The sequence below is a fragment of the Canis aureus genome, chromosome 22 (genome assembly GCF_053574225.1).
Source record: "Canis aureus isolate CA01 chromosome 22, VMU_Caureus_v.1.0, whole genome shotgun sequence".
Lineage (NCBI taxonomy): Eukaryota > Metazoa > Chordata > Mammalia > Carnivora > Canidae > Canis > Canis aureus.
In genome coordinates, this window is record NC_135632.1 from 46,042,198 (window position 1) to 46,067,969 (window position 25,772).

Below are 25,772 nucleotides of genomic sequence, written 5' to 3' on the forward strand. Positions count from 1 at the left end.
AGGGAGTTCAGACCTGAAGAATATCAGAAATATAAACCTTCATTTGGAAAGATCACAGTCATCACGTATATAGAAGTACTGTGAATTGAAAAGACGGGGAATGCATACCTTACTCATGAACAGCCAGGGGTTGTGTAGAGGTATATTTGGAGCCCAGAGGCTCTGGAAGGTAGGGGGTGAAGATACTAGTTATTTTCAGTGGAGCAGAGGTATGTGGGTCTTCCTCCTTTTTGTACCTTTCAAATGCAATCTTTCCTCCCTTTGCTACTGATTTGTTGCTACCACCCACTGCCCTTGTAAAATTGGGAACTAGATATTCTGGGGTTTTGAGACTTTGAGTCTTCAGCTTGAAAAGTAGAGTAGGAGTGATAACTTTATTTTCTTCCATTTTCCCCTAACCATATCATCTAAGATTAGTTGTCAAACTACCTTCATCCCCAGCCTCAGTCTCCTTACTTGGGGTTGGGGGGTGAGGGAAGGAGAGAGAAAGCTTCATTTTCCCCCCCTTAAATAAGGTAGAGAGAGGAGTGGTATGATACAGATAGAGTGAGAATCTTGAGCTGATCAAGCCAATGGTGACTTGGGAATTGAAAGTTTGAAAATCATTTTAGAAAGCTCTGTGCAGCATTGTCCTTAGATTTGGGTATGGTGGCCCCTGCCCTGAGCCCCATGCATTACAGGGCCCTGTTTGGTCATACCTACCCCACAGAGTGAGGAGACTCTAGGGCCAAGGAGAGGTGCCCTCCAGAACCCAGCTCCCCACTTCTAGATCACTTCAGCAAAACCCCAAAGGTGCAGGCCCATTTCTAAGACTGGGGAGACCTCCTTTCCTAGACACTTCCTGTTGGGCCCTAAGGTAGCCAAGGAGCCTCTCTTCAGAGGGGTAGAGAGAGCTTGGACATGTTTGTGGGGTGTCCAGTTGTCCACACATGTACATGTGAGTCTGAAAATTCCCAGTGTAAACCTGACATGCTCCCCACTGAGTCTTTTGAGGATCTTGATGGAGTGAGGCTGGTCAGGGTGGGCGCCAGCACCTTTTGTGGGCAGAACTCACCCAACTTGAAGTGGGCAGGGGTAGGAGAAATCCTGTGGCTTCCATGCTCAAGAGGTGGCTGGGCAGTGGTGTAGAGGTGGGGCTGATTGGTGGGTGAGCAGCTGATCTTGAGCAAGAGTCATCCCCCAATCAAGGTGGAGAAAAGTGAGTGCTTTTGTTCTCACGTGATTGAAAAGGAGGCTCAGGGAGCTGGCCAGGGAGAGCCAGCAAGCCCCAGAGAAATCTTTTCTCTTCCTCGCCTGCCACCTGGCCCACCAGTTGCCACCCTATCTCTCTAGAATCACTCACGATCTTGGGCAGGAAATGAAATTCATTTTGAATTTGTGCTATTTTTTACTTAGGTTTCTTTCACATGTTTCTCAATTTTGTCAGTGTGAAGGCATATTTACCAACTTAGGGAGGGGATTGAACAGATTTTATTTAACAGCCTGATGATCGATTTCAAAATTTAAGATCTGTAGGCAGACGGCATGTGGCCTCCATTTGTTCTCCTGCATGAGGCTGTGGGTGTCAGGGGCGGGCCTGGGCCTGTGACTCTAGAAATGAACGGACATCCTCTAGACCTGAGCTGTCCCAATGCAGTAACCCGTGGCCGCTCCTGGGTCTTGCAATTTAAACGTAAACTAGTTGAAAGTAAATGCAATACAAATCCCGTTCCTCAGTCTCAGTGGCCGTATTTCAGAGGCTCAATGGGCAGTACAGATACAGATGTGGAGGGTCCCCAGCATCGCAGATAGGTCTGTGGGACAGCGTGGCTCCGGTGTAGCACGTGGTGCTCACACGGAGGTTTGTGTTGTCATTTCATGCATGGGGATTGGGGCGGGGCAAACTCAGAGCCACCTGCATCCATTTCGTTTCCTCTTCTTTCTTGCACTCTAACAGCTGCCAAAGATCTGGTGAGCCGGTTGCTGGTGGTGGACCCCAAGAAGCGCTACACCGCTCACCAGGTCCTCCAGCACCCCTGGATTGAAACTGCAGGAAAGACAAGCATGGTGAACCTACAAAAGGAGGTGCCCTCCAGCAATGAGGGCCACGTCCGGAGCCAGCACAAGCGGCCTGCAGAGCAAGCCTTGTAGCCACCACCTCGGGTACCTATGCAGCCCCCTTCTTCCCCGCAGATGGTGAACAAGACAGAAATCCAGGAGACAGACAATGAGGAGGGCTTCGGCACATAATTGGAGAATCGGGAAGGCGAGAGATGCTTAGGATATTTTAAAGCATATTTTAAAAAATAAACTTGAGTCTTAATGTTAAATGTTGTAACATATTTTTAGATTTGTATATTTGAAGACTTTAATACCTTTTTTGGGGGGCAGGGCAGTCAGTGAGGACTTTTTGGTAATAATGCTGGGTTTTGCTTCCTTCTCATAGTCAAGTTCGTGGTGTACTACACGAGTGGTGCTTACCAGGATCTAAACTCCCCCTGTGAGATTAACAAAGTGAATTGTGGTCTTTCTGTACTAATAAAACATGCTCTGATGAACAGAAGTGGGCTGTATTCTGATGACTTCTTAATGCTGGTGTTGGGAGCCAGGGAGGTATAGTTTAGACACACTTCTTCCTAGAACGAATATGACTACGTATAAGTGTCATGCTGAACACTTGATGAACTGGCAGCACCCGTTTATTTGGGATGTGCTGGTCTTGCTGTCCAGCATTTACTGAAAATCCATCTGGTGCAGTTGGGAAAATGGAAAGAAGAAGCTAGTGATGTATTCTTGCCCCTACAGTACCCCTCTCTACTGTTTATCAGCCGATTATCTCTGAGCCGGAGTCATCTCCACATGAAGTTAGGCACTCAGGCTGTGGCTGTGTTCACATTTTCAGATTTCCAGGGAGCCATTTAGTGCATTGATATGTCAGCAATGCGGTAAGTGGATTACACTCAGGCTCTAAGTTGCTTAGAGAATTCAGGCACGTTCCTACCTGCAGGGCAGACACACAGAGGGCTCAGGATGCATGTTCTCTGATTCATTCCAGATTTCTGTATGGAAATGTTGGTCTTTTCAGATATTCGGGGGTATGCATGAGCTGAAAGCAAAACAGAATCCTGATATTTCCCAAAGTGACCTTTCTGGGCATATATATGCAATCCAGCCAGTGGGACACAGCCAGTCCTCAAGTGTGGGCTTCTCACCCTGCCTCCTCCTCCCTAATGCTGTTCGAGTCATCTGGGTGGAGAGCACATCAGGACACTGGGAACAGTGAGAATGTTTAGGGTAGGGAATCCCTTAAATGGGTGTTGGAATGTGCAAAAGTGCACCGGAGTTTCTGAAGTAATCTAGCAACAGTAACTGCAGGAAATGGCTTCCAATCCTAGGTGGGGAGCCAAAGGAAGAGGCTGGAAATTTGGAGGAGAAACCCTTTGTAGTGGATGCTGAAGGTACTACCCTGATTCCCCTTGAAGACTAAGGGAATAGGTTGCAGGGCTGGCAGCTCTCAGCAGTAACTATCTATGGGCATCACTGTCGGCTGAAAGAGTTGCCTCACCCAGGATCACACCTCCCTCCTGGGGCAAGCTGCGCTCAGTGACTGGTCCACACAGGGAAGGAAAGCTTAGCGTCCTTACCCTCAATGGGGCTAACGCTGAAGGGCCATCCCAGCCTTAGTTAGCATCGCAGCATCTGCCTTGCCTGGTCTTGCTTCTTTCTGTTCTCAGAGGTGACCAGCTTGAGACCACTCCCTAATAAAACTTCTGCATGCTAATCTGCATGTCACAGTGGGCCTCGCAGGAGACAGAGCCTGTGACACCCCCCTCCCCCCCCGCCTCGGAAACTTGGGACTGCTGCAAAGTGGTGCCAGCTGATGCTTTCACCTCAGGGGCTCTGAGGAGGGTGCTGGGGGTACAAATACCTGAGGAGAGGGTGCCACCCAGCAGGCAGTACCATGGACTCTTGTCCCGCAAACATGGAAAGAGGCTGGAAGCTAGGACCAGTTGCTACTGGAACGTCACCAAAGGCACTAAATCCAAATGAGAGTTTTCAGTCCACATTAGCATCATTTGATTCTCTTGACCACTCTCTCTGAGCCATTTCCCCTGGTGACCTCTGGAATGCCATGTTTTTCTGCTCTTCTTCCTGCATCTCTGTCTTCTCCTTTGAGTCTCCCATTATAGATAGTTGATAAACTATCTTTCAGTTGCTAAAGGTTGTTTCATCATTAGTCGCTAGGGAAATACAAGTTAAAACCTCAAGGAAATAATACTATACACCTACTAGAATGGCTACAAGGAAAAGACTGACCATATCAAGTGTTGGTGAGGAGTTGGAGGAACTGGAATCTTGTGTATTGCAGCTGAGGATGTTCAGTGGTCCTCTCCCCCTGGAGAGCAATTTGGCAGTTCCTTTAAAAGCGAACCACATGCCAACTGTATGATCCAGCCATTCCACCCCTAGATAGTTATGAGAGAGATCACAGTATATGTCCATACAAAGACTTTTACACAGATATTCATGGGTGCTATGCTTGTAGTAGCTCAGAAGTGGAAGCAGTCTGAAAGTCCACACATTGGTGATGTATAAACAAATTGTGGTGCACCCGTACATTGAATACAATTCAGCAATAATAAGGAATGAACTCTTGATACAAGTGGCAACCTGGACAAAATGAAAAAAATTAAAAGTAATTAGAGTGAAGGAAAGAAGCCAGACGAAAGCAGATTACATTCTGTGTGATCCCATTTATATACAATTCTAGAAGATGAGAACTAATCCTAGCTACAGAGCAGATCAGGGGTTGCCTGAGGATGGGAGGGAGGAGCTACAAAGGAACACCAGGCAACTTTGGAGGTGAGGGATATGCTCATTCTCTTGAATGTAATAATGGATCTGTGGGTATATACATGTCCACACTTATCAAACTGTACACTTTCAATATGTGCTGTTTATTGTGTGTCACTTACACATCAATAAAGCTGTCAAAAAATATAGTTGCAGTTCCTTCAAGACTAATCCCAGACCCCCTTCCTCCCCCACCCCCCATACTCTCCCTTGGCAGTTTTACCTGCATCTGCCATCAATTTGCAGATGATCCTCTACCTCCCTGCTCCCAGTATATTTGCAACCCAGGCCTTTCCTCTTGGCTCAGAATGTCTGTCCAACTAGCCATGTGGGCATAAATTCCTCCAGACCAGAATGTGTAATCATCACCCCACACCTGGTTCTCCTCCACTGCTCCCTATTGCATGGAACAGGTCTATGGAGCAAGTTCAAAACTTGCTCAAGGCATCATCCTTGATACCTCTGTCTCCCACCTCAAATCCAGACCAACTCCATTAGATTTATTTCCTTAGTTTCCCGGCTGATGGACACTAAGGTTGTTTCTTGCTAATTCTGTATTGTTACAAACATGCTGTGTTCACCATTATAAATACATCTCCCATCTCCTTGTGCGCATATGGAAGAGTTTCTTTTAGACTAGAAGAACTTCACTTATAGGGCATTGCCAACTTGATTTTGAATTAATCTACCTTCTCACAAAAAGCCATGAAAGTTTCCTCTTTCCTTTTCTCTCAGGGATTCCCTCATGATTTTGTTTTTTATTGCTAAAATGTTACCATATGGATATACCTGAGAAGTAGCAACATAGAAGCTGCTTTCTACTCTGGCACTCTTGTAGCACTTTATAGCTTTCAAAGGGAATTCCTGCAAGTACCTCATTTCCACCTTAAAACAATGGCATCCAGAGGTGTATTTCTCAGCCCCACTTAAATAGATGGGGAGACCGAGGCTCAGAGAAGTGATCTTACTTGCTCATTGTCACTTGGTTTACCAAAAATGCTATCTCCCAGATAGGAACCCTAGGGCAAAGTGGTACCATTGTTTTTGTTCCCAACCTCTGCTCTTCTCTGATCCTGCAAGACTGAGTCCTCAGTGCCTATGGATGAGTGATTCAGGCAGACTCCTTTCTGCAACATAGGTACTCATTCAGAGGCTTCATTAACCCCTCCCATTCCTGCTTTGTGAGCCAGAAAGGCTGTGTTTGAAATTTCTGCCCATGCCCGCCAGACCTGGGCATCTCACGCAACCCACCCACCTGCGGTCTAGGGGTGGCCTAGGGGAGGCACTTCCAGTGCAGAAGCCCAGTGATGGCTGTCGAGTGATCTGTATTCTTTTCTTAGGGCTTCACTCCACCTCCTTTCACGTTATCGTGGGATCGTCACTCTATAGTGCTCATCTGTTCCAGGTGGCAGAGCAGTTTCTGAGCATGCCTGCCTCTGAATGTTAGAACACTGCTGTGATGTTAGAACACTCCTGGACTGAAGTACTTGCTCTTCCGAACTTGCTCTCAGATGAACTGAGTGTCCTGACTCACATTCATGGGCCTCTCCAGGGCAGCTCACATCCAACGACTGGTCATTGTGGATTACAAAGGTCCAACCCCTTGCTTCAACCCCGGAGCTCTGCAGGGCCATCCCGGAGCTCCTTGTGGGGCCAGACAATACCTTTGCTTCAACTGTGTCACACTCCTTTTACCCAGTCCTGTGTGATTGACACCCCCTTCCCCAGCAGGTGCTGATACCGAGGACAGTCCTCAGTAAACTCCACTCCCCACATCTCCCTCTGAGTCTGCTTTCTTGGGAAATAGCCTGTGAGTCTCTTGTATCTAGTTAGTGAGCAGGAGGCAGCTGCTTCCAGGGACCTTCCTCAGGCCTTCCAGAGGAGGTACTTCCAGTCCTTGTGGACTGGGCCCCTCCATGTCTGGAATGGACCCCCTACCCTCATGCTTGGCTGCCCAGATTGAGGCTAATCCTGTGGAACCACAGCACAGAATGGCTCTGGGTCCAGGGCTCCCTGAATGGGTAGACCCTGGTGACTTTGGTGAGAGGATAAAATCCGGGGACCAGCAAGCTCAGAGAGGGGTTACAGACTCACCTGTGGCTTCCTTTCTTCCAAGAGGGAGATTAGAAGGAGTTCCAGTGTGTCAGCAAGACTTTCAGGGCCTGTGGGAGTCACTGGGCTCCAGCCCTTGTAGCTGGGCTGGGCAGAGGAGAGAAGCTCCAGCAGGTGGTGCTGGAGGTCTCTGGTCAGGAGATGAGGAAGCTAAACCTGCTGGGACCTGGGAATGTTCTAGGGACATGGGGTTCTTCAAAGCAGAGGCTGAGACAGTGACCTGGACAGTTTAGGGGAGACAATCTCAAGAAATGTGGAGAGAGTAAGGAAGGGAGTCTGGAAAGGGAAGAAAGCCGAGAAAGCATGGGTTCATGCCTGAGGACTGTGGTGGGCAATTGAGGCTTGCTCCCACTGTGTATGTGTGTGGGGGGAACGCCTCGGAGACACGTGTAGAATACACATCAGGATCCTCCCACTGCTGGGCAAGAGAGCTGGGGTTTTAACCACCACCTCTGTTCTTCGTTGGTGGAGTGATTTTCCTGATGGGTTAACTCCCTGCCACTTCTGGCCTATTTTGGGATAAAGCTTCCCCATCTGGGGGATGTCTTCATGCAGAGAGTCACAGGAAGCTGGGGGTACCTATAACAGGTAACCTCTGGGGAGCTGATGGGATAGTGGGGGTGCTGCTACACATGGGAAGCTAAGAGGCAGGAGCTCCAGGATTTGGGGAAGGTATGTGCAGTGTTGGTGTGAGGTTGGGGAATGTGAGCTGCTACACTGACACACTTGCTGTGGTGCTGCCATTGCCCTTCAGTATCCCAGAGCCATGGGGGCAGGGGAGGCAGGGACGTTGTAAGGATGACAAAGATGACAAATGGAATCAAAGTGATTCCGGAGAGGTTTTCAGGCCCTTGTGAATCCATGGCATGACAGTCTCCTGGCATTTGGGCCTTGCTCTTGGGTGCTGTTGCATTATCCTCTGGCTAGGGTTGTCACTCACTGAGGTTGACAGCGTATTTTCCCAGATTTGGGGAGTCAGAGGCACAAGGGATCCCTGGAGGTGGGGCATTTGGGTGACAGTTTTTAAATGGCCCAGAGATGGGATGCCTGGGTGGCTCAGTGATTGAGCGCTTGCCTTTGGCTCAGGACATGATCCCAGAGTCTTGGGATTGAGTCCCACATCAGGCTCCCCACATGGAGCCCGCTTCTCCCTCTGCCTATGTCTCTGCTTCTCTCTTTCCCTCTCTGTGTCTTTCATGAATAAATAAAATTAGAAAAAAATGGCCCAGAGAGCCTGGGCCCTTAGGCTTCTGCCTACATACTTTCCAGAGGCTGATTTGGAGACTTGGGGAAACAGATGGCTTCCATACCTTCCCACCTAGTGAGGCAAGGAGCTCCCATTATTGGGATGGGCAATAAAAGTGCCACCAGCAGCATCTGTGCCACCAGCAGCATCTGGTGCCACCAGCAGCATCTCACAATGGATAAACCTCAGGCTTTTAGAGAAGGGCAGCCTTTTTATTTTTTAATTATTTAAAATTTTTAAATTTTTTGCATTTTTTTTATTGGAGATCGATTTGCCAACATATAGCATAACACCCAGTGCTCGTGCCGTCAAGTGCCCTCCTCAGAGGGCAGGCTTTTAGATAGGAGGGGCTGGCAGGGCACTTTCCCATAGAGAGACAGGTTCTTGGCAGACTGAACCAGTCAGTGGCGCTGACAGAGGATTCAGCAATGTCAGCAAGGCCACAGGGTATGAGGACCTTTTTCGTGCTAAAATGGTGCAGGTTAATGTGCCATCTGCATTTAGGAGTAAAAGAGGAGTCTTGCTTTTGGTTCATGCTTTGCAGTTCACTGCCTGTTGTATATTCTCCTCTTTTTAAACTGGTCTTTCTTCCCCTGCTGACTTGCATTGGCTGCATTGGATTTCTACTCTAGGTCTAGAGAATTTCCATCTCTACACTCACAGTGGAAGAATAAAAACTATTTGGGTTCCTTCCATCAGGAAAAAAAAAATCATTCGTGCGTTCAGCTCTTTAGTCAGCAAATATGATAGGACGTTTGTCATGAGTCAGGCTCTGTACTAGGCCCCAAGGATACACTGATGGGTATAGCATGGTATCTGCTGTCAAGAAGCTCTGTCTTGTTGGGGAGATAGGCCCCCGTGATAGAGGCTTTAGCATCCTACCCCACACCTCTTGCAGGAATGATCATAGCCAGAGTGGAATTTTTAAAACAGAAATAAAATCATGTCACTGCCACTTAAAATGACTTCCTGTTACATTGGGAAGGCAACCCAACTCCTCACTGTGGCCTCGAGAAGCTGAAAAGATCCCTCCCTCACTGATTGCATCCCCCCCCCGCCCCCCCCATTCCTAGTGAGGCTGTTCTCACACTGCGGTGCCTTCTGGAGCCCAGCCAGCGCCCTCTGGGGCCTTTGTACTGGCTCTTTCCTTTCTCTGGAATGATTTTCCTGCAGCCCTGTGAGGTCTCAGCTCAAGGGTGATCTCTCAAGAAGCTGCCTCCTTGAGATGCTATCCCAACTCCCTGTTTAATTACCTCCAGTGGACAGTGGACGCAGTGTGTGAAATGCTCACTTATTGCCTGATGTCTGTCCCTCCCCACCCTCTACACCGCTGGAACCTACACTTCAGGAGGGCAAGGACCTTTACTGTTTTGTTCCCTTTGATATCATCAGTGTCTAGAACAGTGCCTGGAAAATTTTAGGCTCATCATAAATATTTGTTGCATGAATGAAGAAATCCCTGATTTACTGATGAGAAAACTGAGGACCATGTGACACAGGTGGTAGGTGGCAGAGCTGGGATCCTAACTCATGATTGTGGTAGGCCATGGTCCTTCCTTCCACTCCATCTTGCCTAGAGAACGCAGAAAAGCATACCTCTCCCCTTTTTCTGGGTCTCAAGCCCACGTTTTATGACCTTGCCTTTGGTGTCAGTGTGGGGTCACCGTGGCCATCCCTCTAAGGGCAAATACTAACAGCTGAGTTGCTGTGAGATCGAATCCCCGTAGCTGTTTTCTTTCATTCTGAGACGGACACTTTTCCATATCACAGCATCTCTTCAATTGGAGTGCATTTCCCAATTGATGCATACTTAATATAGTTTCCTTTTCCCCTTGAAAGCGCTTCTGAAACCTAGTGATGGCGTCCTAGAATCTGGAAACGAATAGCTGTGAAAACTCTGTAATTGTTTTTAAGAAAGCAGTGGTACTGGAATAAATAGTGGAGATTTCTCTCTTTCCCATGGGTTGCAGCTTTTCTGTTTTACACAGATACCAGACAGAATAGCATCAGATATTTCTTTTGTTGTTAATGGTATATATATTTTTTTCGTCCTTGTCTATCTCCCTGATAGGATCTGGGAAGTGAATAATACAAGAACATAAAGATATATCTAGATTTGTTCTGACAAGTTTCATATCACCGAATAGACTTGGAGAAGAATATTTGACCTTAAGAAAAATTACATTGAGAAATCCAGCTGCTATTATAAAAACCGTGCAGCCCAGAGAAAATGATGCTTCATCTATTGTGGTACTTGTGTAACTTATGTCAACAGAAAGCCAATAGCTTCATCATGATCTGAAAGTATATTTCACCTGGGCCCTCCCCTGATCTGATAGAAGGAAGCATGTGCATAAATTCTCGGCTCCAACTTTCCCAAAGAACTGCAGAGGGAGAGAGTGGGGGCGGGGCAAGACAGGTGCTTCTTAGACTGTCTCGTCAGCCTTCACAGGGCTCCCAGACCTTTGACAGAGAGATTTATGCAGGAGTGTCATGAAGGTAACTCTGGAAACAGGAAATATTTTAATAAGCGTTCTTTCTAAAACTAAGGATGTCATTTTAAATTGATATGTTGACATTGATATGTTTCTCCATCAAATGTAGATTCATACAGTCTTTTTTTTTTTTTAATCCAAGTTTAATGCAAGTTGCTTAATTAACCTTTTGGCTTCGGTTTTCCTGTCTGGATATGGCAGGTATTAATATTAGTCTCAAACAATGGGTGTACAACAATTACTACATAATTTATTTTCTCTCAGTTGAATGATGTTTTGACTGTGCCCCCGTTCTGCTGGATGCTGGGCAATGACTTCAGCCATTCGTTCCGCATGTGATCACATTTCCGGGGTCTTGTGAAGTGTCACATCGAGGGTGGCCGTCTTCAGTGATCAGTCCTCACAGGTTCCTGCTGTCACATCCTCTGTCCCAGCCCATGTCTCCACAGCTCCCTTGCCCATCTAGAGCTTGGGCATCCTTTGTACGATAGTCCATGATCTGGTCCCACTGATTATTCTTCTTTGGGATTTCCACTTGGATCCCTGGGGCTTCTGGAGCCTGTACGATTCTATTTGCTCAAGCCAGGAAGGATCAGTTTATATGGTTTGGGTGGGTGGTGTTGGGGCTTTCTCCTTTTCTCTCTGTAAGCTCCTTTCTCCTTCCTTACACCTTCTGTAGGTCTTCCAGATTCTCCCCTGGGCAGGCCTGGGATTAAGGTGAGGCGAATGAGGATACTTTTCAGTCGCTCAATTTCAGGGTACATCTTAAAAATTGTGGATTTTTTGGTATTAATTTTTATTTTTAAAATTATTGCATTAAAATATTTATCCTTATTTCTGAGTTTTCTGCTGGCTCTTTAAACCTTGCAGCTGACGACAGTGCCTCCTCTGCCTCACCTTAATGCTGGCCATGGGTTTTGAAAACAAAATCAGAAGATCCTGTGGTTTCCTGTCCTGTCTTGCCATGCCTTGAGAACCAGCTTGAATTGAAGGAAAGAGGGAGGGAAATGCAGGGAGGACAAACCATCAATTAAGGTCTCAAGACACCTTGAGCCTCACAGAGGTGGAGGGAGGGGTTCTGTCTCAAAAATATTCCAGCTCTCCTGTCTGAGCTTCACATCACACGGAGAGGCTCTTGGACAGATGTGCACAGAGGAAGACACCTGCTCTCTCACGTACCTCAGGCATCGGTCGCAATTCAAATTGTTTTCAGCTCAGATTCTTAGCCATGGAGATGTGGCCAGGCCATTTGACAAAGCCTGCCTGGCTAGAAAAAATCACAACAGGAACAACCCCTCACCTGCTGGCAGTTCTCTCATTTCTTTGAGGCTCAACTGCTTTCTTTCTGGCTGTGGCTGCTCTGCACCTTTGCACTCATTAAAAAACAAAACAAAACACTTTTTCAAGAACAGTCTCCAGTCTCCAAAATGGAATCAGCAAAGTTTGATTCTATTTTTATAAAAGGCCCAACTTGGACCTGAAGGCACCCACACAGCACTTGGATTGAGGAGGGAAACTGAGCCTTCCAACCAGATGGTAATTCCTTTTATTGCACTTCCTTCTTTCTTTCAACTTGCCCTCCAGGGTGGAAACCAGGTTGAGAATGGAAGATTGTGAAAAGTCAGCGGGGCTGTTCACCTGCGTGGAATCAGAGAGCCCAGCCTTTGTAACCCGAAGGTGGCTGCTTTCAAGCTGCCTGGTGCGGCTTTTCAGCCCTCCTAGAAATCATTCAAAAGCTGAACATTGCAGTTTTTTTTTCTGCTTTGCCTACTCCCTTGAAAATAGCAGAAGCACCATGGGACGTTTTGTCCCACATTTGCAGCTTCTGAGTATTTTCTGTTGCCAAGCTTTGGGATGCAGGCCACCTTCGGAGAGCTGAGTGTACGCAGTTTCCACTCCTCTGCCTGGCTTTCTTAGGTTTGCCTTCATTGTTCCTTCTGATGGCGCTCAAACAGGACAGAGCAAGCTGTGACCTCGTCTCCCCCCACTTCCCTTAGCTCTGATTTGTTCCTTCATTCTCAGGGTTCTTGTCTTAGCGTGTGCATCCAGGTAAGCTGCATCTTCTTCAGGAATCATGGTGTTGCAAGGGCAAGGAGCAGCCCAAGTGACTCGGTAGAGAGGGGGCTTACTGCAAGGTCATGGGGGACTCCACTGCAAAGGTTTCACGAGAACCAGAGGTCACCTGCACTGACTGGGTGGGCAGCCTTGCTACTTCTCTGTGGCCCAAGGGCTTTCAGCTCAGCCTTGGCCTGGGTGTTCTCTCCTTCTCCCCTGCACACCAGCCTGCTTCACACCAGCTTCTGTTCTTGCTCACTCACAGTTATAGGTGTCCTGTGCCTATTCTGGCTCTGGAGTCTCTGTGACCTTACAGGGTCTCTTCTTGGAGTTAACTGGCTCACCAGTTTCTAAATTCCTGGGAAAGGAATTTCAATTGGTTGGCTTGGGATCCCATGTCCACCCCTAGTCCTGTCAGCTGTGTGTGATGGTGGTGGCAGGTGACATGGGACATGGGCTGCCCCTCAGGGAGGAGCATGGATTGAGAGTAGTTTTTCTAAGATGTGGACAGTGCGGAATGGGCAGGAGAGAATCCCAGCATTTCTAGTGCCTAAGGGTCATTTCCTGTTTGGTCCAGTGCTCTGGGGCACACCCCTGGTAAGCTTCCCTTTCAAGGAAACATGTTGCTCTTCTGGTGGCCTGACTCCTGGTCTTTTCTGTTTTGAGTTCTGTTGTTGATATATTGCCTAGAGAGCAGCGCCCAGACCCCCAACACCAAGATTAAATATTAAAACTGTGTGTATTTTTATTAAACAGCTAAACTCTAAATCCATCCAGAATTTATTTTGGATGCAAGGGGTTAGGTAGGGAGTTCAGTTTTATTTCCTCTCCCTAGTGGCTAGCCAGTTATCCTGACACAATTTTTTGATTATCCATTTAAAAAAATTGAATGAACATCTTATTTATCATATATTACATTTTCTTATGCATTCAATCAATCAATATATACATCAATATATCTAGGCTGTATTCAGTTTCATTAACTTGTTAAACCATGTGTCAGAAGCACCATATTTTATTTTTTTTTAAGATTTTATTTATTTATTCATGAGAGACACACAGTGAGAGAGAGAGAGAGGGAGAGAGAGGCAGAGACACAGGCAGAGGGAGCCTAACGTGGGACTCGATCCCAGGACTCCATGATCACACCCTAGGCTGCAGATGGCTCTAAACCACTGCGCCACCAGGGCTGCCCTGAAGCACCATATTTTAATTAATGTGGGCTGCTGCTTCTAAACTGTGGAGTCATTTTGTACAGCTGGTGATTCTTCTTCTTTTAAATTAAAGTACAGTTGACACACATGTTACATTAGTTTCAGGTGTATAGCTTAGTGATTTGACAAGTCTATACATTATGCTGTGCTTGCCACAAGTGTAGCTCCCATCTGTCACTGCGATTACAGTATCATTGACTATATTCCCTATTTTGTGCCGTTCATCCCCGTGACTTACTTATTCCATAACTGGAAACCTGTATCTTCCCTTCTCCTTCCTTCACCCTTTAGCCCCTCCCCACCCTTTCCCCTTCGGTCATTCTTCTGACTACTCATCCTCATATATAGACTGGTCTGGTTTGTATGACATTGGATGCTGAGGAAGAGCCAGAGCAGCTCTTCCTCTCCATGAAGGGAGCCATCTCACCACGGGGGGGCTTTTCTGTGGGGGCACTTCCTCTTCATGTCCAGGTCAGCAGATGGAAGCTGCCAGGATCGAGGTGCACTCATTAGCCTGCCCAGTGCCATGGCAAGAGGTATTCCCAGCAGGAACCATGTACCCGGCAGCTCACTACCCACACTCTTAGCGTACTGGTGAGCTCTGAGGAGAAGTGAGGTCGCCCTGTGGCCCCATTCCCTCATGACTTGGCAGCAGGCTGATGGCCACCCTGTTAGATTTGGCTGACTGTGACACCACTCACTCCCATTTCCAGCCACTTGGGTTTATTTATTTATTTTAAATTATTATTATTATTTTAAAGACTATTTATTAATGAGAGACACACAGAGAGGCAGAGACAGAAGCAGAGGGAGAAGCAGAGCTGGATGTGGGACTCGACCCTGAGACCCCAGGATCACGCCCTGAGCCGAAGGCAGACGCTCAACCACTGAGCCACCCAGGCATCCCCAGCCACTTGGGTTTGGGTTTAGAGCTGGGGTGAGAGTTAGGATTCTGGAATCTGTCTCTCACTTTTCAGGTGGGCCTTACTGGAAGTCTATGCAGCAGGCTGTGAGGAGGCCAGAGCTCCTCCTAGGGCCTTTCAGCTTTTAAGTGTTAGGTCTGGCCTCTTGTTGTGATTTAGTCCTATGTTTATTTAGTTATTCTGATGGAGATTTCAGAAATGAGAAAAGAGAATAAAATGCAGAGACTTAATTGCCACTTGGAGCTTCTACACATTTTTAAGGGAGTAACAGGAGTGGAAGTGATCCCTTAAAGGCAGTATTTCTAAAATGTGGGTCTGTAATAGATTGTATGGTCTGTCCACAACTCTACCTTCCCTCCTCCCCTTGTCCTGGCTTCTTTCCTCCTCCATGGAAGGAATATACTTCCTTACCCTGTTGTTTTGGCCAAAAGAATGGGAGATGTGATGGGCACAGAGGCTTTAGATGTGTTTGCTTGTTGATGTGGCCTCTTGTGCCCCTGCCATCTGCCACAAAAAGAGCATGCCCTGGTTCAAAAATGAGAGACACGTGGAGCAGACCTGAGCTTGGCCTTCAGACCCAGAGAGACTCTAACTGACCTGCCACACATGGAGGCGAGAAAGACAGACAGTTGTCATTGTAAGTCATTGAGATTGGGGTTGTTTGTTATGTAGCATGCCACCATTGCAGCCCAAGCCTGACTAATACTGGGTCATATATGTGCCCCTCTTAGAGGAAGAAAATTCTAGCGAACCCTTTGTGTTGGCATAATTTATCCACTCATGCAACAAATTGCGCTGAACGTGTGTGTGTGTGTGTGTGTGTGTGTGTGTGTGTGTGTTGGAGGGGAAGGGATAGAAATAACGAAAGCAGTTAGAAAGAGTGAGGAGTAAATCATTTTACATAATTTAACAAATATTTCAAACAATACTAGGTATACATTTCTTATCCTTATAATTCATACTCCATCAGACAAGCAAGACAAAATGACAAATTAACTTCAAAGAAAGCTACATCATAATCTACATCAATTTGATGGGATGGATGATGTTTTGTTTCTATTAAATTACCTTTTGCACTGCAAATGTCCTTATTGTTCTGTCTACATTCTTTCGAGTTAGGTGTGCTCTTACCGTGATGACTCAGTTTTTACCCTATTTTTCTGCAATCAGTATAGAACTTGAATCTGGGTCCTTTGGCTTTTACTTTGTGTAACTACGTCCTCAAGGAGTCTGTCTGCCCCTGTTCTGTACCACAAACACACCCAGTGAGAATGGGGAAAATTAACAAGGCAGGAAACCACAAATGTTGGAGAGGATGCGGAGAAAAGGGAACCCTCTTGCACTGTTGGTGGGAATGTGAACTGGTGCAGCCACTCTGGAAAACTGTGTGGAGGTTCCTCAAAGGGTTAAAAATAGACCTGCCCTACGACCCAGCAATTGCACTGCTGGGGATTTACCCCAAAGATTCAGATGCAATGAAACGCCGGGACACCTGCACCCCGATGTTTCTAGCAGCAATGGCCACAAGAGCCAAACTGTGGAAGGAGCCTTGGTGTCCATCGAAAGGTGAATGGATAAAGAAGATGTGGTCTGTGTATACAATTGAATATTACTCAGCTATTAGAAACGACAAATACCCACCATTTGCTTCGACAAGGATGGAACTGGAGGGTATTATGCTGAGTGAAGTAAGTCAATCGGAGAAGGACAAACAGTGTATGTTCTCATTCATTTGGGGAATATAAATAATAGTGAAAGGGAATATAAGGGAAGGGAGAAGAAATGTGTGGGAAATATCAGAAAGGGAGACAGAACATGAAGACTCCTAACTCTGGGAAACGAACTGGGGGTGGTGGAAGGGGAGGAGGGTGGGGGGTGGCGGTGACTGGGTGATGGGCACTGAGGGGGGCACTTGACGGGATGAGCACTGGGTGTTATTCTGTATGTTGGGAAATTGAACACCAATAAAAAATAAATCTATTATTAAAAAAAAAAAGTACGTAAAGGACAATAGGACATCGTCTCCTCCCCAGTGATAGGGGACTGCCCCGGGGCCTCTCTTCCTTCGAAAGCCTCAAGGCTATGGTACCTTAATGGTCTCATGAATGGGAGAATAGGGGAGTGGGCTTCCAGAAGAAACCATGAAGCTTTATCAGCCTCAGTAGGTTGGGAGTCTACAGAGAGCATTAAAAAGACTCACGGTGTAAAACAAGAAAATTTTCCTACTATAAGTGAAGCACCGGTTTACAAAGGCTGCTCTTCCTCTAGCTCTGTTATTCTCCATGTTGCTTTAAGATCTGCTTCTTGTGGGGAGGTCCGGGGGGCGCAGCGGTTGGGCCTCTGCTTGGCTCAGGGCGTGATCCTGGAGCCCCGGGATCGAGTCCCACGTCGGGCTCCCAGCGTGGAGCCTGCTCCTCCCTCTGCCTGTGTCTCTGCCTCTCTGCGTGTGTGTGTCTCATGAATAAATAAAATATTAAAAACAAAAACAAAAAACCCCCCGCACCAGTAAAAAATAGTAACTCCACTTTCTTTCTGCCCCTGGACGCCCCGAGCAAGCATCGGTAGAGTCTCCCCTCCCCCCGCCCGCACGTCTAAGTCAGAGTCTCCCAAAGAGCCGAGCAGCTGCGGAAGCTCTTCATCGGAGGTTTGAGCTTGGAAACGACCGATGAGAGTCTGAGGAGCCATTCTGAGCAATGGGGGAGGCTTGCGGACTGTGTGGCCGCGAGAGACCCCAAGGCCAAGCGCTCCAGAGGCTTTGGGGTCGGCCCGGGCCCCCTGGAGGAGGCGGCCGCGCAGGAACCTGGGCCGCCCGAGGTGGCGGGAGAGCCTGGAACCAGAGGGCTGTCTCCCCAGGAGATTCTCGAAGACCCGGTGCCCACTGACCTGTGAACTAGATTTTTGTCGGTGGCATTAAAGGAGACCCTGAAGAACATCATCCAAGAGATTGTTTGGAACAGTACGGGAACGTGGAGGTGATGGAGACCGGGACCGACCGAGGCCGTGGCGAAGAGAGAGGCTTTGCCTTCGTGACCTTTGACGACCACGACTCTGTAGACAAGATTGTCATTCAGAAATGCCGTCCTGGGAAGGGCCACAGCTGTGAAGTAAGGAAAGCCCTACGGAAGCAAGAGATGGCTAGAGCTCGTCCAGCCAAAGAGGCCGAAGCGGTTCTGGAAACTTTGGGGGTGGTCGTGGAGCTGGTGTTGGTGGGAATGACAGCTTTGGTCGTGGAGGGAACCTCAGTGGTCGAGGTGGCTTCGGTGGCAGTCGAGGTGGTGGTGGATACGGTGGCAGTGGGGATGGCCGTCACGGATTTGGTAATGAGGGAAGCCACTTCGGAGGTGGCAGAAGCTATAACGATTTTGGCAATTACAACAATCAATCCTCAAATTTCGGACCCATGAAAGGAGGAAATTTTGGAGGCAGAAGCTCTGGCCCCTATGGTGGTGGAGGCCAATACTTTGCCAAACCACGAAACCAAGGTGGCTGTGGCGGTTCCAGCAGCAGCAGCAGCTATGGCAGTGGCAGAAGGTTTTAATTACTGCCAGGAAACAGAGCTTAGCAGGAGAGGAGAGCCAGAGGAGTGACAGGGAAGCTACAGGCTACAACAGATTTGTGACCTCAGCCAAGCACAGTGGTGGCAGGGCCTAGCTGCTACAAAGAAGACCTGTTTTAGACAATACTCATGTGTATGGGCAAAAAACTCGAGGACTGTATTTGTGACTAATTGTATGACAGGTTATTTTAGTTTATGTTCTGTGGAAAGTGTAAAGCATTCCAACAAAGGGTTTTAATGTAGATTTCTTTTTTTTTGCGCCCATGCTGTTGATTGCTAAATGTAATAGTCTGATCATGACGCTGAATAGATGTGTCTTTTTTTTTTTTTTAAATAGGAACTCCAGAAACAACTTCCTAATCCTAACAAATGCAAAATAGAAGCCTGGAATGTCTTGATGACTTTCCTTTCCTTTATCAGCCTGGAGTTTGTGTGACAGCGTTTAGACCATCATAAACACAAAAACATACACACAGCTCACAGATCTTGGAGAGAACTTCGGATCCTGAGCAGGCTCCTCCAGCTGGAGATGAAAGCACGTTCCATTTGATGTTTCCAGTCTGGGCAGTAGGTGGCGCTCTTGACATTTGGAATCACACGGGGGTGGGCCGTGCTGGGTTCTCGGGTCAGCCTTGGATATAATTTGCTGGTGATGCATTGCAGTAGGTTTGCTGTTTATTCATCTTTTAAAAACATTCTCGCTGCAATGATCTTATCTGGGCCAAGTTTAGCCCTAATGCAGCGCAGGCTGGCGACCGACCGGGCTGTGGTTTGGTCCTTGGGATACATTCTATTTTTTTTCTAGGCCGTGAAAGCAGCCCTGGCCGCAGGCTAGCAGCTGACGGTTTGCTGGGACTTTCAGACCCTCTCTAGGCAGGCAGTTAGCTTCTGGGCCCTGGTCTACTTTAGAGCCCCACACCTGTAAGCTGGCAGGTTGATTCTAGTGCTAAGGAAAGGGGGTGGGTCTGCTCTAGTCCTTGACCAGTCTAAGGAGTCTGTAAACATGCAGTTGTGGTGATTTTACCCTTAGCAACATGGAAATCTAGCATGCATGGTCTTCAGTGTGGAGGTCAGAAGGCACTTCATTTTCAAGTTGCTGTGTGGCCTTGGTTTTCCCTTCAGAAACTTGGAATAGCAGCTTAGCCTTAAGGGATTGTCATTGATACCAAGCCTCACTTACATGATTTATAATGCAAGTCACCTGAGTGCTTCAAGATAGATAAAATACAGGGTTGATCATAAAATTTAAGATGTAGAGATCACCTTACCCATCACACTCCTTACAGTTGAATATCTAATGCCCAGGGAGGAGAAATATACTTGCTCATGGGAGCACAATGGGTGCTATATAATAAGCTTAGATCTCTCCTCTCCCAATCCAGTTAAAAAAAAAAAAAAACAACATAATATTTTCCTCCACCATAGCCCTAACTCTCTGCATACCACCATGCCTGTACAGTGTCATGGGCTGCTCACCTGCTCTGTGCTACCCAAGTAATTCCTAGTATTGCGAAGGACTGAACCCACACCCTACAATGAGAATATTATATTTATTCATTTTCATTAACCTAATTCAAATCTCGAGTATCCTAAAGTGTAAAAGTATCACCTTTTTGTATATTTTTTATTGAAGGTGTCTTTGATGACATATATATTTGTCTGTTTCCAGATTTTAGGGATGCGCAGAGCAAGTGTGTGTGTGTGTGTGTGTGTGTGCGCGCACGTGTGCGTGTGTTTTAAGGTGAGGGCTATTTAACATACAGTAAAATGTACCAATGTTAAGTATTCAGCTTGATGGGTTTTGACAACCATGTAATTGCTTTTTGAGGACAAAGCTGACTATAGATCTAAGTCTTAAGGAGGATGGAGTAACACAATTTGTATCCGAGGGAAGGCAAATAGTTTTCTCAAGGCTTGTCTGGAGAGGGAGGAAGCCTGACATCTCTATGACCCTGTCCATTGTTCTGAGTTTCTTAAGAGGGGCGGCCCCTGGCTGTGCCGCGCCCAGAAATCCACCACGCTTGCTCCCTACAGCTTGTGGGCGAGGATGCTCAGGCCAGCGTTACTGAGGTCTCAGAAGCTGCGGGGGCCACACAAAATGCTATTCCTGCCAACCACACAGGCTCTCATTTGTGCTTCCTCACTAACAATCTGGGAGTCACCCTCACCAACGTGGTGAGACACGAGGCTTGTGTAGGGCCCTGTGTGTGGCTCTGGGCTTCAAGTGCTTGGATTTTAATTCCATACTGCTGTGTTTTTAAAGCTTCAGTCTCCGTTTCATGTTTCTCCTGGGTCTCTGTGATTCTAGTGGCCGGTCCTGCAGAGTCTATTCCTGACAATACGGTTGAAGCGGTGTGAATCTGAGTCTTTAACTAGGGCATGCAAGGAGGATCACCTCTCTTACATCCTAATCTGAGCCCCATTCTGCTAGGTTGAGTGGAAATTTCACCTCAGGTATTACTGTGGGCATCTCTCTATCCTGGGGGTTGTGCCAGGGTCTTGGGGTTACTTATAGGGATAAAGCAAAAGGGGGGCTTCTCCAGTCATGAGTCATGGGTCTGCACTGATTAAGCTGAGACACACTCATTGTCCCAGCCTGTTGGGTCTGTTCAAGTTCAGCTTGGAATACCAGAGTCTTCAGTGAGGCTTTCTGGTTGGGTCCTTGGCTCTAGCCTCCCCTTGAGGTCTAGTGACCCCTTCACCCCCACCCTGCCTCAGAGTGCTGTCCCCATGGCTCAGACATTTCCGCCATCATAGATGTGGGACTCATGGGTATTCCCAGCCCCATCCGGCACAGGCTTCTCTCTCTCCACTCTGCATCTGGGACACCTAGTGTTTATCAGGGAGCCATTACAGAGGACAGGAGAAGGACAAGCTGCTGACTTCAAGTCCTATCTGTATCCTGCTCGGTAAAAAATACCCTGAGAGGAAGAATTACAAAGGCTACTTGCATGAAACCCAAGGAGATAAAAACAGCCCAAGAAAAACAGATTAATAGCTCAAAAAAAGTATTCTGCCAATGTTTACATTTTCCTGATGGCCTGTTTTGCTTATGATACTCTATGATTTTCTCTCTTCCTCACTGTCCAGAATGTTCTGTACTCCTTTCTTTGTGTGACTTCACTGGTGTGATCAGGATTATCATGGCAGGGGCTTAGTGATTATTTTTACCTGGAAATAGTCACTTCCTGTGCCCAGTTCAGCTGAAAGAACACAACCTCATGGCACTATAATCCCAACGGCGGCTTCTGTCCCCAGTGGTATTACTGCTCAGTGACTCCACTCGTCTTCCCGTGTTTGCAGTAAGATTTTTGAGGAGAGCTGGGTATTGTCTCCTGATGGCGTTTTAACACTGGGATGGGTGTTAATCATAAGGAGAGGTTTGCTCTGATGTATTTGAAAGCAGACTGGAAAAGGTAAAAAGCGCCACTGGCCACTGAATAATTTGGCAGCTTTAGATTTTCATTCTAGGTTGAGCATAGCCCTTGGAGATCATATTCGAAGAGTAAGAGGACACTGCAGCCTGAGGGGGCAGGCGGGGAAAGGCCCTCCCTGTCGTCACCTCCTGCCTTTGCAGTCATTGGAGGGGAGGACGAGTGGGAAAACGCTGCACATAGCGCTGCACTCCATATGGGCTGGCACATTCCAGTACTGGTCTGGCTGATTGGATGTCTAAAAGCAAAGAAGATGGGTAAATTGCTTATTTCAAATGGAACTGAGGTTTGGTGGAGTTTTTTCTCATCATGTTCCTTACGAGGACCAGGAAAATCTTGACAATTAAACAAGAGTGAGCAGGTGGGAGGAAGAACTAAAAGTGGAGTGAAGTTTTGACTTTTCTGAACCCTTCAGGTTGAGATTTTGCTGTGGGCTTTGGGCTTTGCAGGCTGGCACATCATCAAGGAGCCACCAGATGGCATGTGAGCAGTATCACCTAGGGCCACTCCCAGGTGAGGCAGGTGCTCCTGGAACCTGTCCTTGTCGCCAGGGCACTGTGTTGGTTGGTCCTGAGGAGCCAGCTTGGCTCTAATCAGGGAATGACCTCAGTGTAACAAAGCACAACCATGCATAGGTCTGATTCCTGCTTCCTGACCCTGTACCTGAGGGATCTGTGTTGAATTGGCTTCTGAAAAATGCTTTCCTTGACAATCTGGGTTTGGTATCTTTCTCATTTTCTGCCCTGCGAGGTTTGGTCTCTCAAAATAGGATATTTCTGTCAGACAAGATAAGGATTGTGTTACTGTAACAAGATGTTCTTGCTCCTGGCAATGAAAAGCTTCATGGATAAGCTCTGAGGTGTGTAGTCCTGCCCCAATCCTTAACTAGACTCTGACGGTCAAGGTGAGGGGATGTGGATGGATAGACCCAGATATGGGCTGGAGCTTGGGCAAGGGGCCAGGGAAGGATGAGCTGAGCCTGTGGGGGGTCAGAGGACAGGGCAGTTAAATGGGAAAAGGTTCAGATTCCAGTAACCAAAGGCTGGGGTGCAGCTGTGGGAGGGGCTCATGCACATACTCTGCAAACATGTGAAAGAACACTTTTATACTTTGACAGGGCCCATATTTTATATTTTTATATTTTATATATACTTTGACAGGGCCCATATTTTATATTTTTATATTTTATATATACTTTGACAGGGTCCATATTTTTATATATTTTTATATATGCCTTAAAAGACTAAATAAAAACATCATAAATGTTAGAAGAACCTTGTCAAATTGCTACTTTGAAACGTCCTGATTCATTCTATGGGAGGCTCAGGGAAATCTCTTTCTAGATTAACCAGGACACCTGCTGAGTGGCATCTGCTGGGATGTCCTGATGCTGGTGGGCTAGGCACATGGAGCCAGCTGGGGGCTGTGGCCACACTTGAAGGACGAAGCAATCTGGGTTCATTTCTGCCCAAATCTCCATTGGTGAGAAAGAAAAAGTTTGTTAGGGTTTGAATGTCTGTTCTGGAGATAACTACCTCTTTCTCTCTCTCAACAGCTAACAGCCCCGATTCCTGGCTTAGGGAAGCAATATATGCTTATGGCTACTTTGTCCAAACTTGCCTGGAACTAACTGTCATGAAAAGGAGATAAGATCTCAGGCTGAAATGTTCAAATTGTACAATTTTTTTCCCTAATAACAGAGTTGTTGACAGTTATGAGGTTTATACTATTTTAACCTCCTAAAATAGCTAAGGGTCAGCCAACATTTTAAAATCATAGTGTTAAATGTGCCCAAGACACACTACTGGTTATGGGTTCAGAAATATGAGTTTTTATACATTGAAGAATATAGATTTGTTATAAAAGGAATTCTGTTTATATGATGATAATGTGTTTTTATCCCTGCATACTACAAAACCTTAGAAACATTTAGATTTGAAAGGTGTTGCTGGGGTACACATGTCTGTGTGTGTGTCTAAAGGAGTCTAAAGTTTTGGGTCTTAGAATGTTTACTTTTCTAGAGCAGTTTTTGTTTGGGGGGGCCAGCTCCCAGGATTGGTTGAAAGTTTCTCAGAATCTTCTAGAATGCTTCTAATCTATAGGAAAAGGCATAGCTTCTTCTAGGTTAGGGAGAGTTAGGCCAGGTCAAATTCATAGGAGGAATGTGTGCATATTATCCTACCTAGAGCCATGCCTTTTTTACAGCTGTTGCCAGCACCATCCTGCCTTCCCTTTCACAAGAAGAAGAGAGACATGATCCTTAACTTTAGCTTCATGGGTGCCCATGGTTGTCTATGAATTGACTAGTCTTGACAACATTGACTGAATTTTGGGGGGAGAGAAGCATGGTGAGTGCATCAGTCAGCTATCACGTGTAACAAGCAACCACAAACAAATCTCAGTGGCATAGAAAAAAAAAAGCATTTATTAGGCTCATGCATCTGTGGGTCAGTTATATGCCTTTGTTGATCTCAGGCTGACTTGTTTATGCATCACGAGTTGGCTGGAGGTTGTCTGATCAAAGTGGGGCATGGCTGAGCCATTTGGCTTTGCCTGTGAGGACTGGGGAAGCTCCAGTTCTCACTCAAGTTTGTGGGTCTCAGGCAGTGTGTCTCATCCTCTCTAGACCAACAGCCCACCCATGTCTTTGTCATGCAAAGGCAGAAGTTCCAGAGGGAGGCCCCCCCCCCCCAAAAAAAAGCTAGCTTTGTGTCTCATCTCCTAAGATCCCATTGGTGAAAGCAAGTTTTATAGCTCATCTCAAAGTTAAGGGATGGAGAAATGCACTCACTCACGCATACATGGGAAAACTGGGAAAGGGTGTGGATATAGCAAGGTGTAAAAAATTGGCCCCCAAAATGTAATCTACTATATTGTGTATGAGGCGCTTCTCAGTATTGCATAGAAAGCATCACTGGTCCCGCGTCACCCTAAGCATAGCCTCAATTTTAAAGGGATTCTTTTCTTTACCTTCCTCTGTAACTTTTTACAGCCCTCCTCTGCTCAGTCCTCAATTACATCTTAAATGTGTCCACATTTGCCTAGGTAGCCAGTCTCTCATGTTTGTTTCCCCAAGCTCTACCCTTGTTTTGTGTGGAATGCAGGTTCTGCTTCCTCTAAGCAGCTCCCCCCAAAGACAGACCTCCCCTTCAGAACTTATATTATCACCGCCCTTTGTGGCTGCTGCTCTGGGCTTGTAGCCCCTGGAGGGATGCACAGATCTACTGCACCTCTAAATTCCCAACATCCCACCTGCACGCTGCCCAGCATGCAGCAGGTATGTTCAGTAAGTTTTCTTTTTGACTAGGAGCTGGGAGTGGAAAAGGAAGGAGAAAGAAAAGCTGGGAGAAGCCAGAGCTTCTGCCTCATTCAGCTGTCAGGGCTCTCTCTACTCCTTCACTCTCAGGCTGGAGTTAGAATACAGCTGAGACAGAATAAATAACTGGATCAGTCCCAGAACACCCTCAGATCGCTCAGGCTTCGTCTTCAACACCTGATTCTCATTGATTTTCCTCTATTCGTTCACTCAGGATTGATTAGGCGATAGCACAATCTGCTCGTATCAGCTGGGTAATAAAATAAGCGCTTATGAGTTGTGAAACCATCTTCTCATAGCCTGGATCCCACCCTCTAGGTCTTATCTGAGGAGGACTGTTCTTGTGACTCCCTCTCCAGGGATGCCTTTATATGTTAAATCAAGGTCCAATTCCAATTCACCCTCTTCATGAACCCTAAATTCTAGTTGGAGAGCTCAAGTAAAATCCTGGCTCCAGCACTCCAAGGAAATCACTTCATTGCTTTGACTCTTAGATTCTTCATCTGTAAAGCGAAACAAATGTTTAGAGGCTTAAGTGAGATGATGTGCAAAGTGTTTAAGACAGGCATCAAACACACTGTACTTGGA

The 25,772-nt window shown here is 46.8% G+C and overlaps 1 protein-coding gene and 1 pseudogene across 1 annotated transcript in view; both read left to right on the forward strand.

Annotated features, from left to right (window-relative positions):
* DCLK3 (doublecortin like kinase 3) overlaps positions 1–2,542 on the forward strand; it is a 56,622-nt gene extending 54,080 nt beyond the window's left edge. Inside the window, exon 5 of the mRNA XM_077865872.1 lies at positions 1,937–2,542. Coding sequence (XP_077721998.1) covers positions 1,937–2,130 — 194 coding nt within the window. The 3' untranslated portion in view covers positions 2,131–2,542. The remainder of the gene's footprint in view (positions 1–1,936) is intronic.
* Positions 2,543–2,919: 377 nt separating this feature from the next.
* LOC144294262 (heterogeneous nuclear ribonucleoprotein A1-like) lies at positions 2,920–18,731 on the forward strand (annotated as a pseudogene).
* Positions 18,732–25,772: the final 7,041 nt, after the last annotated feature.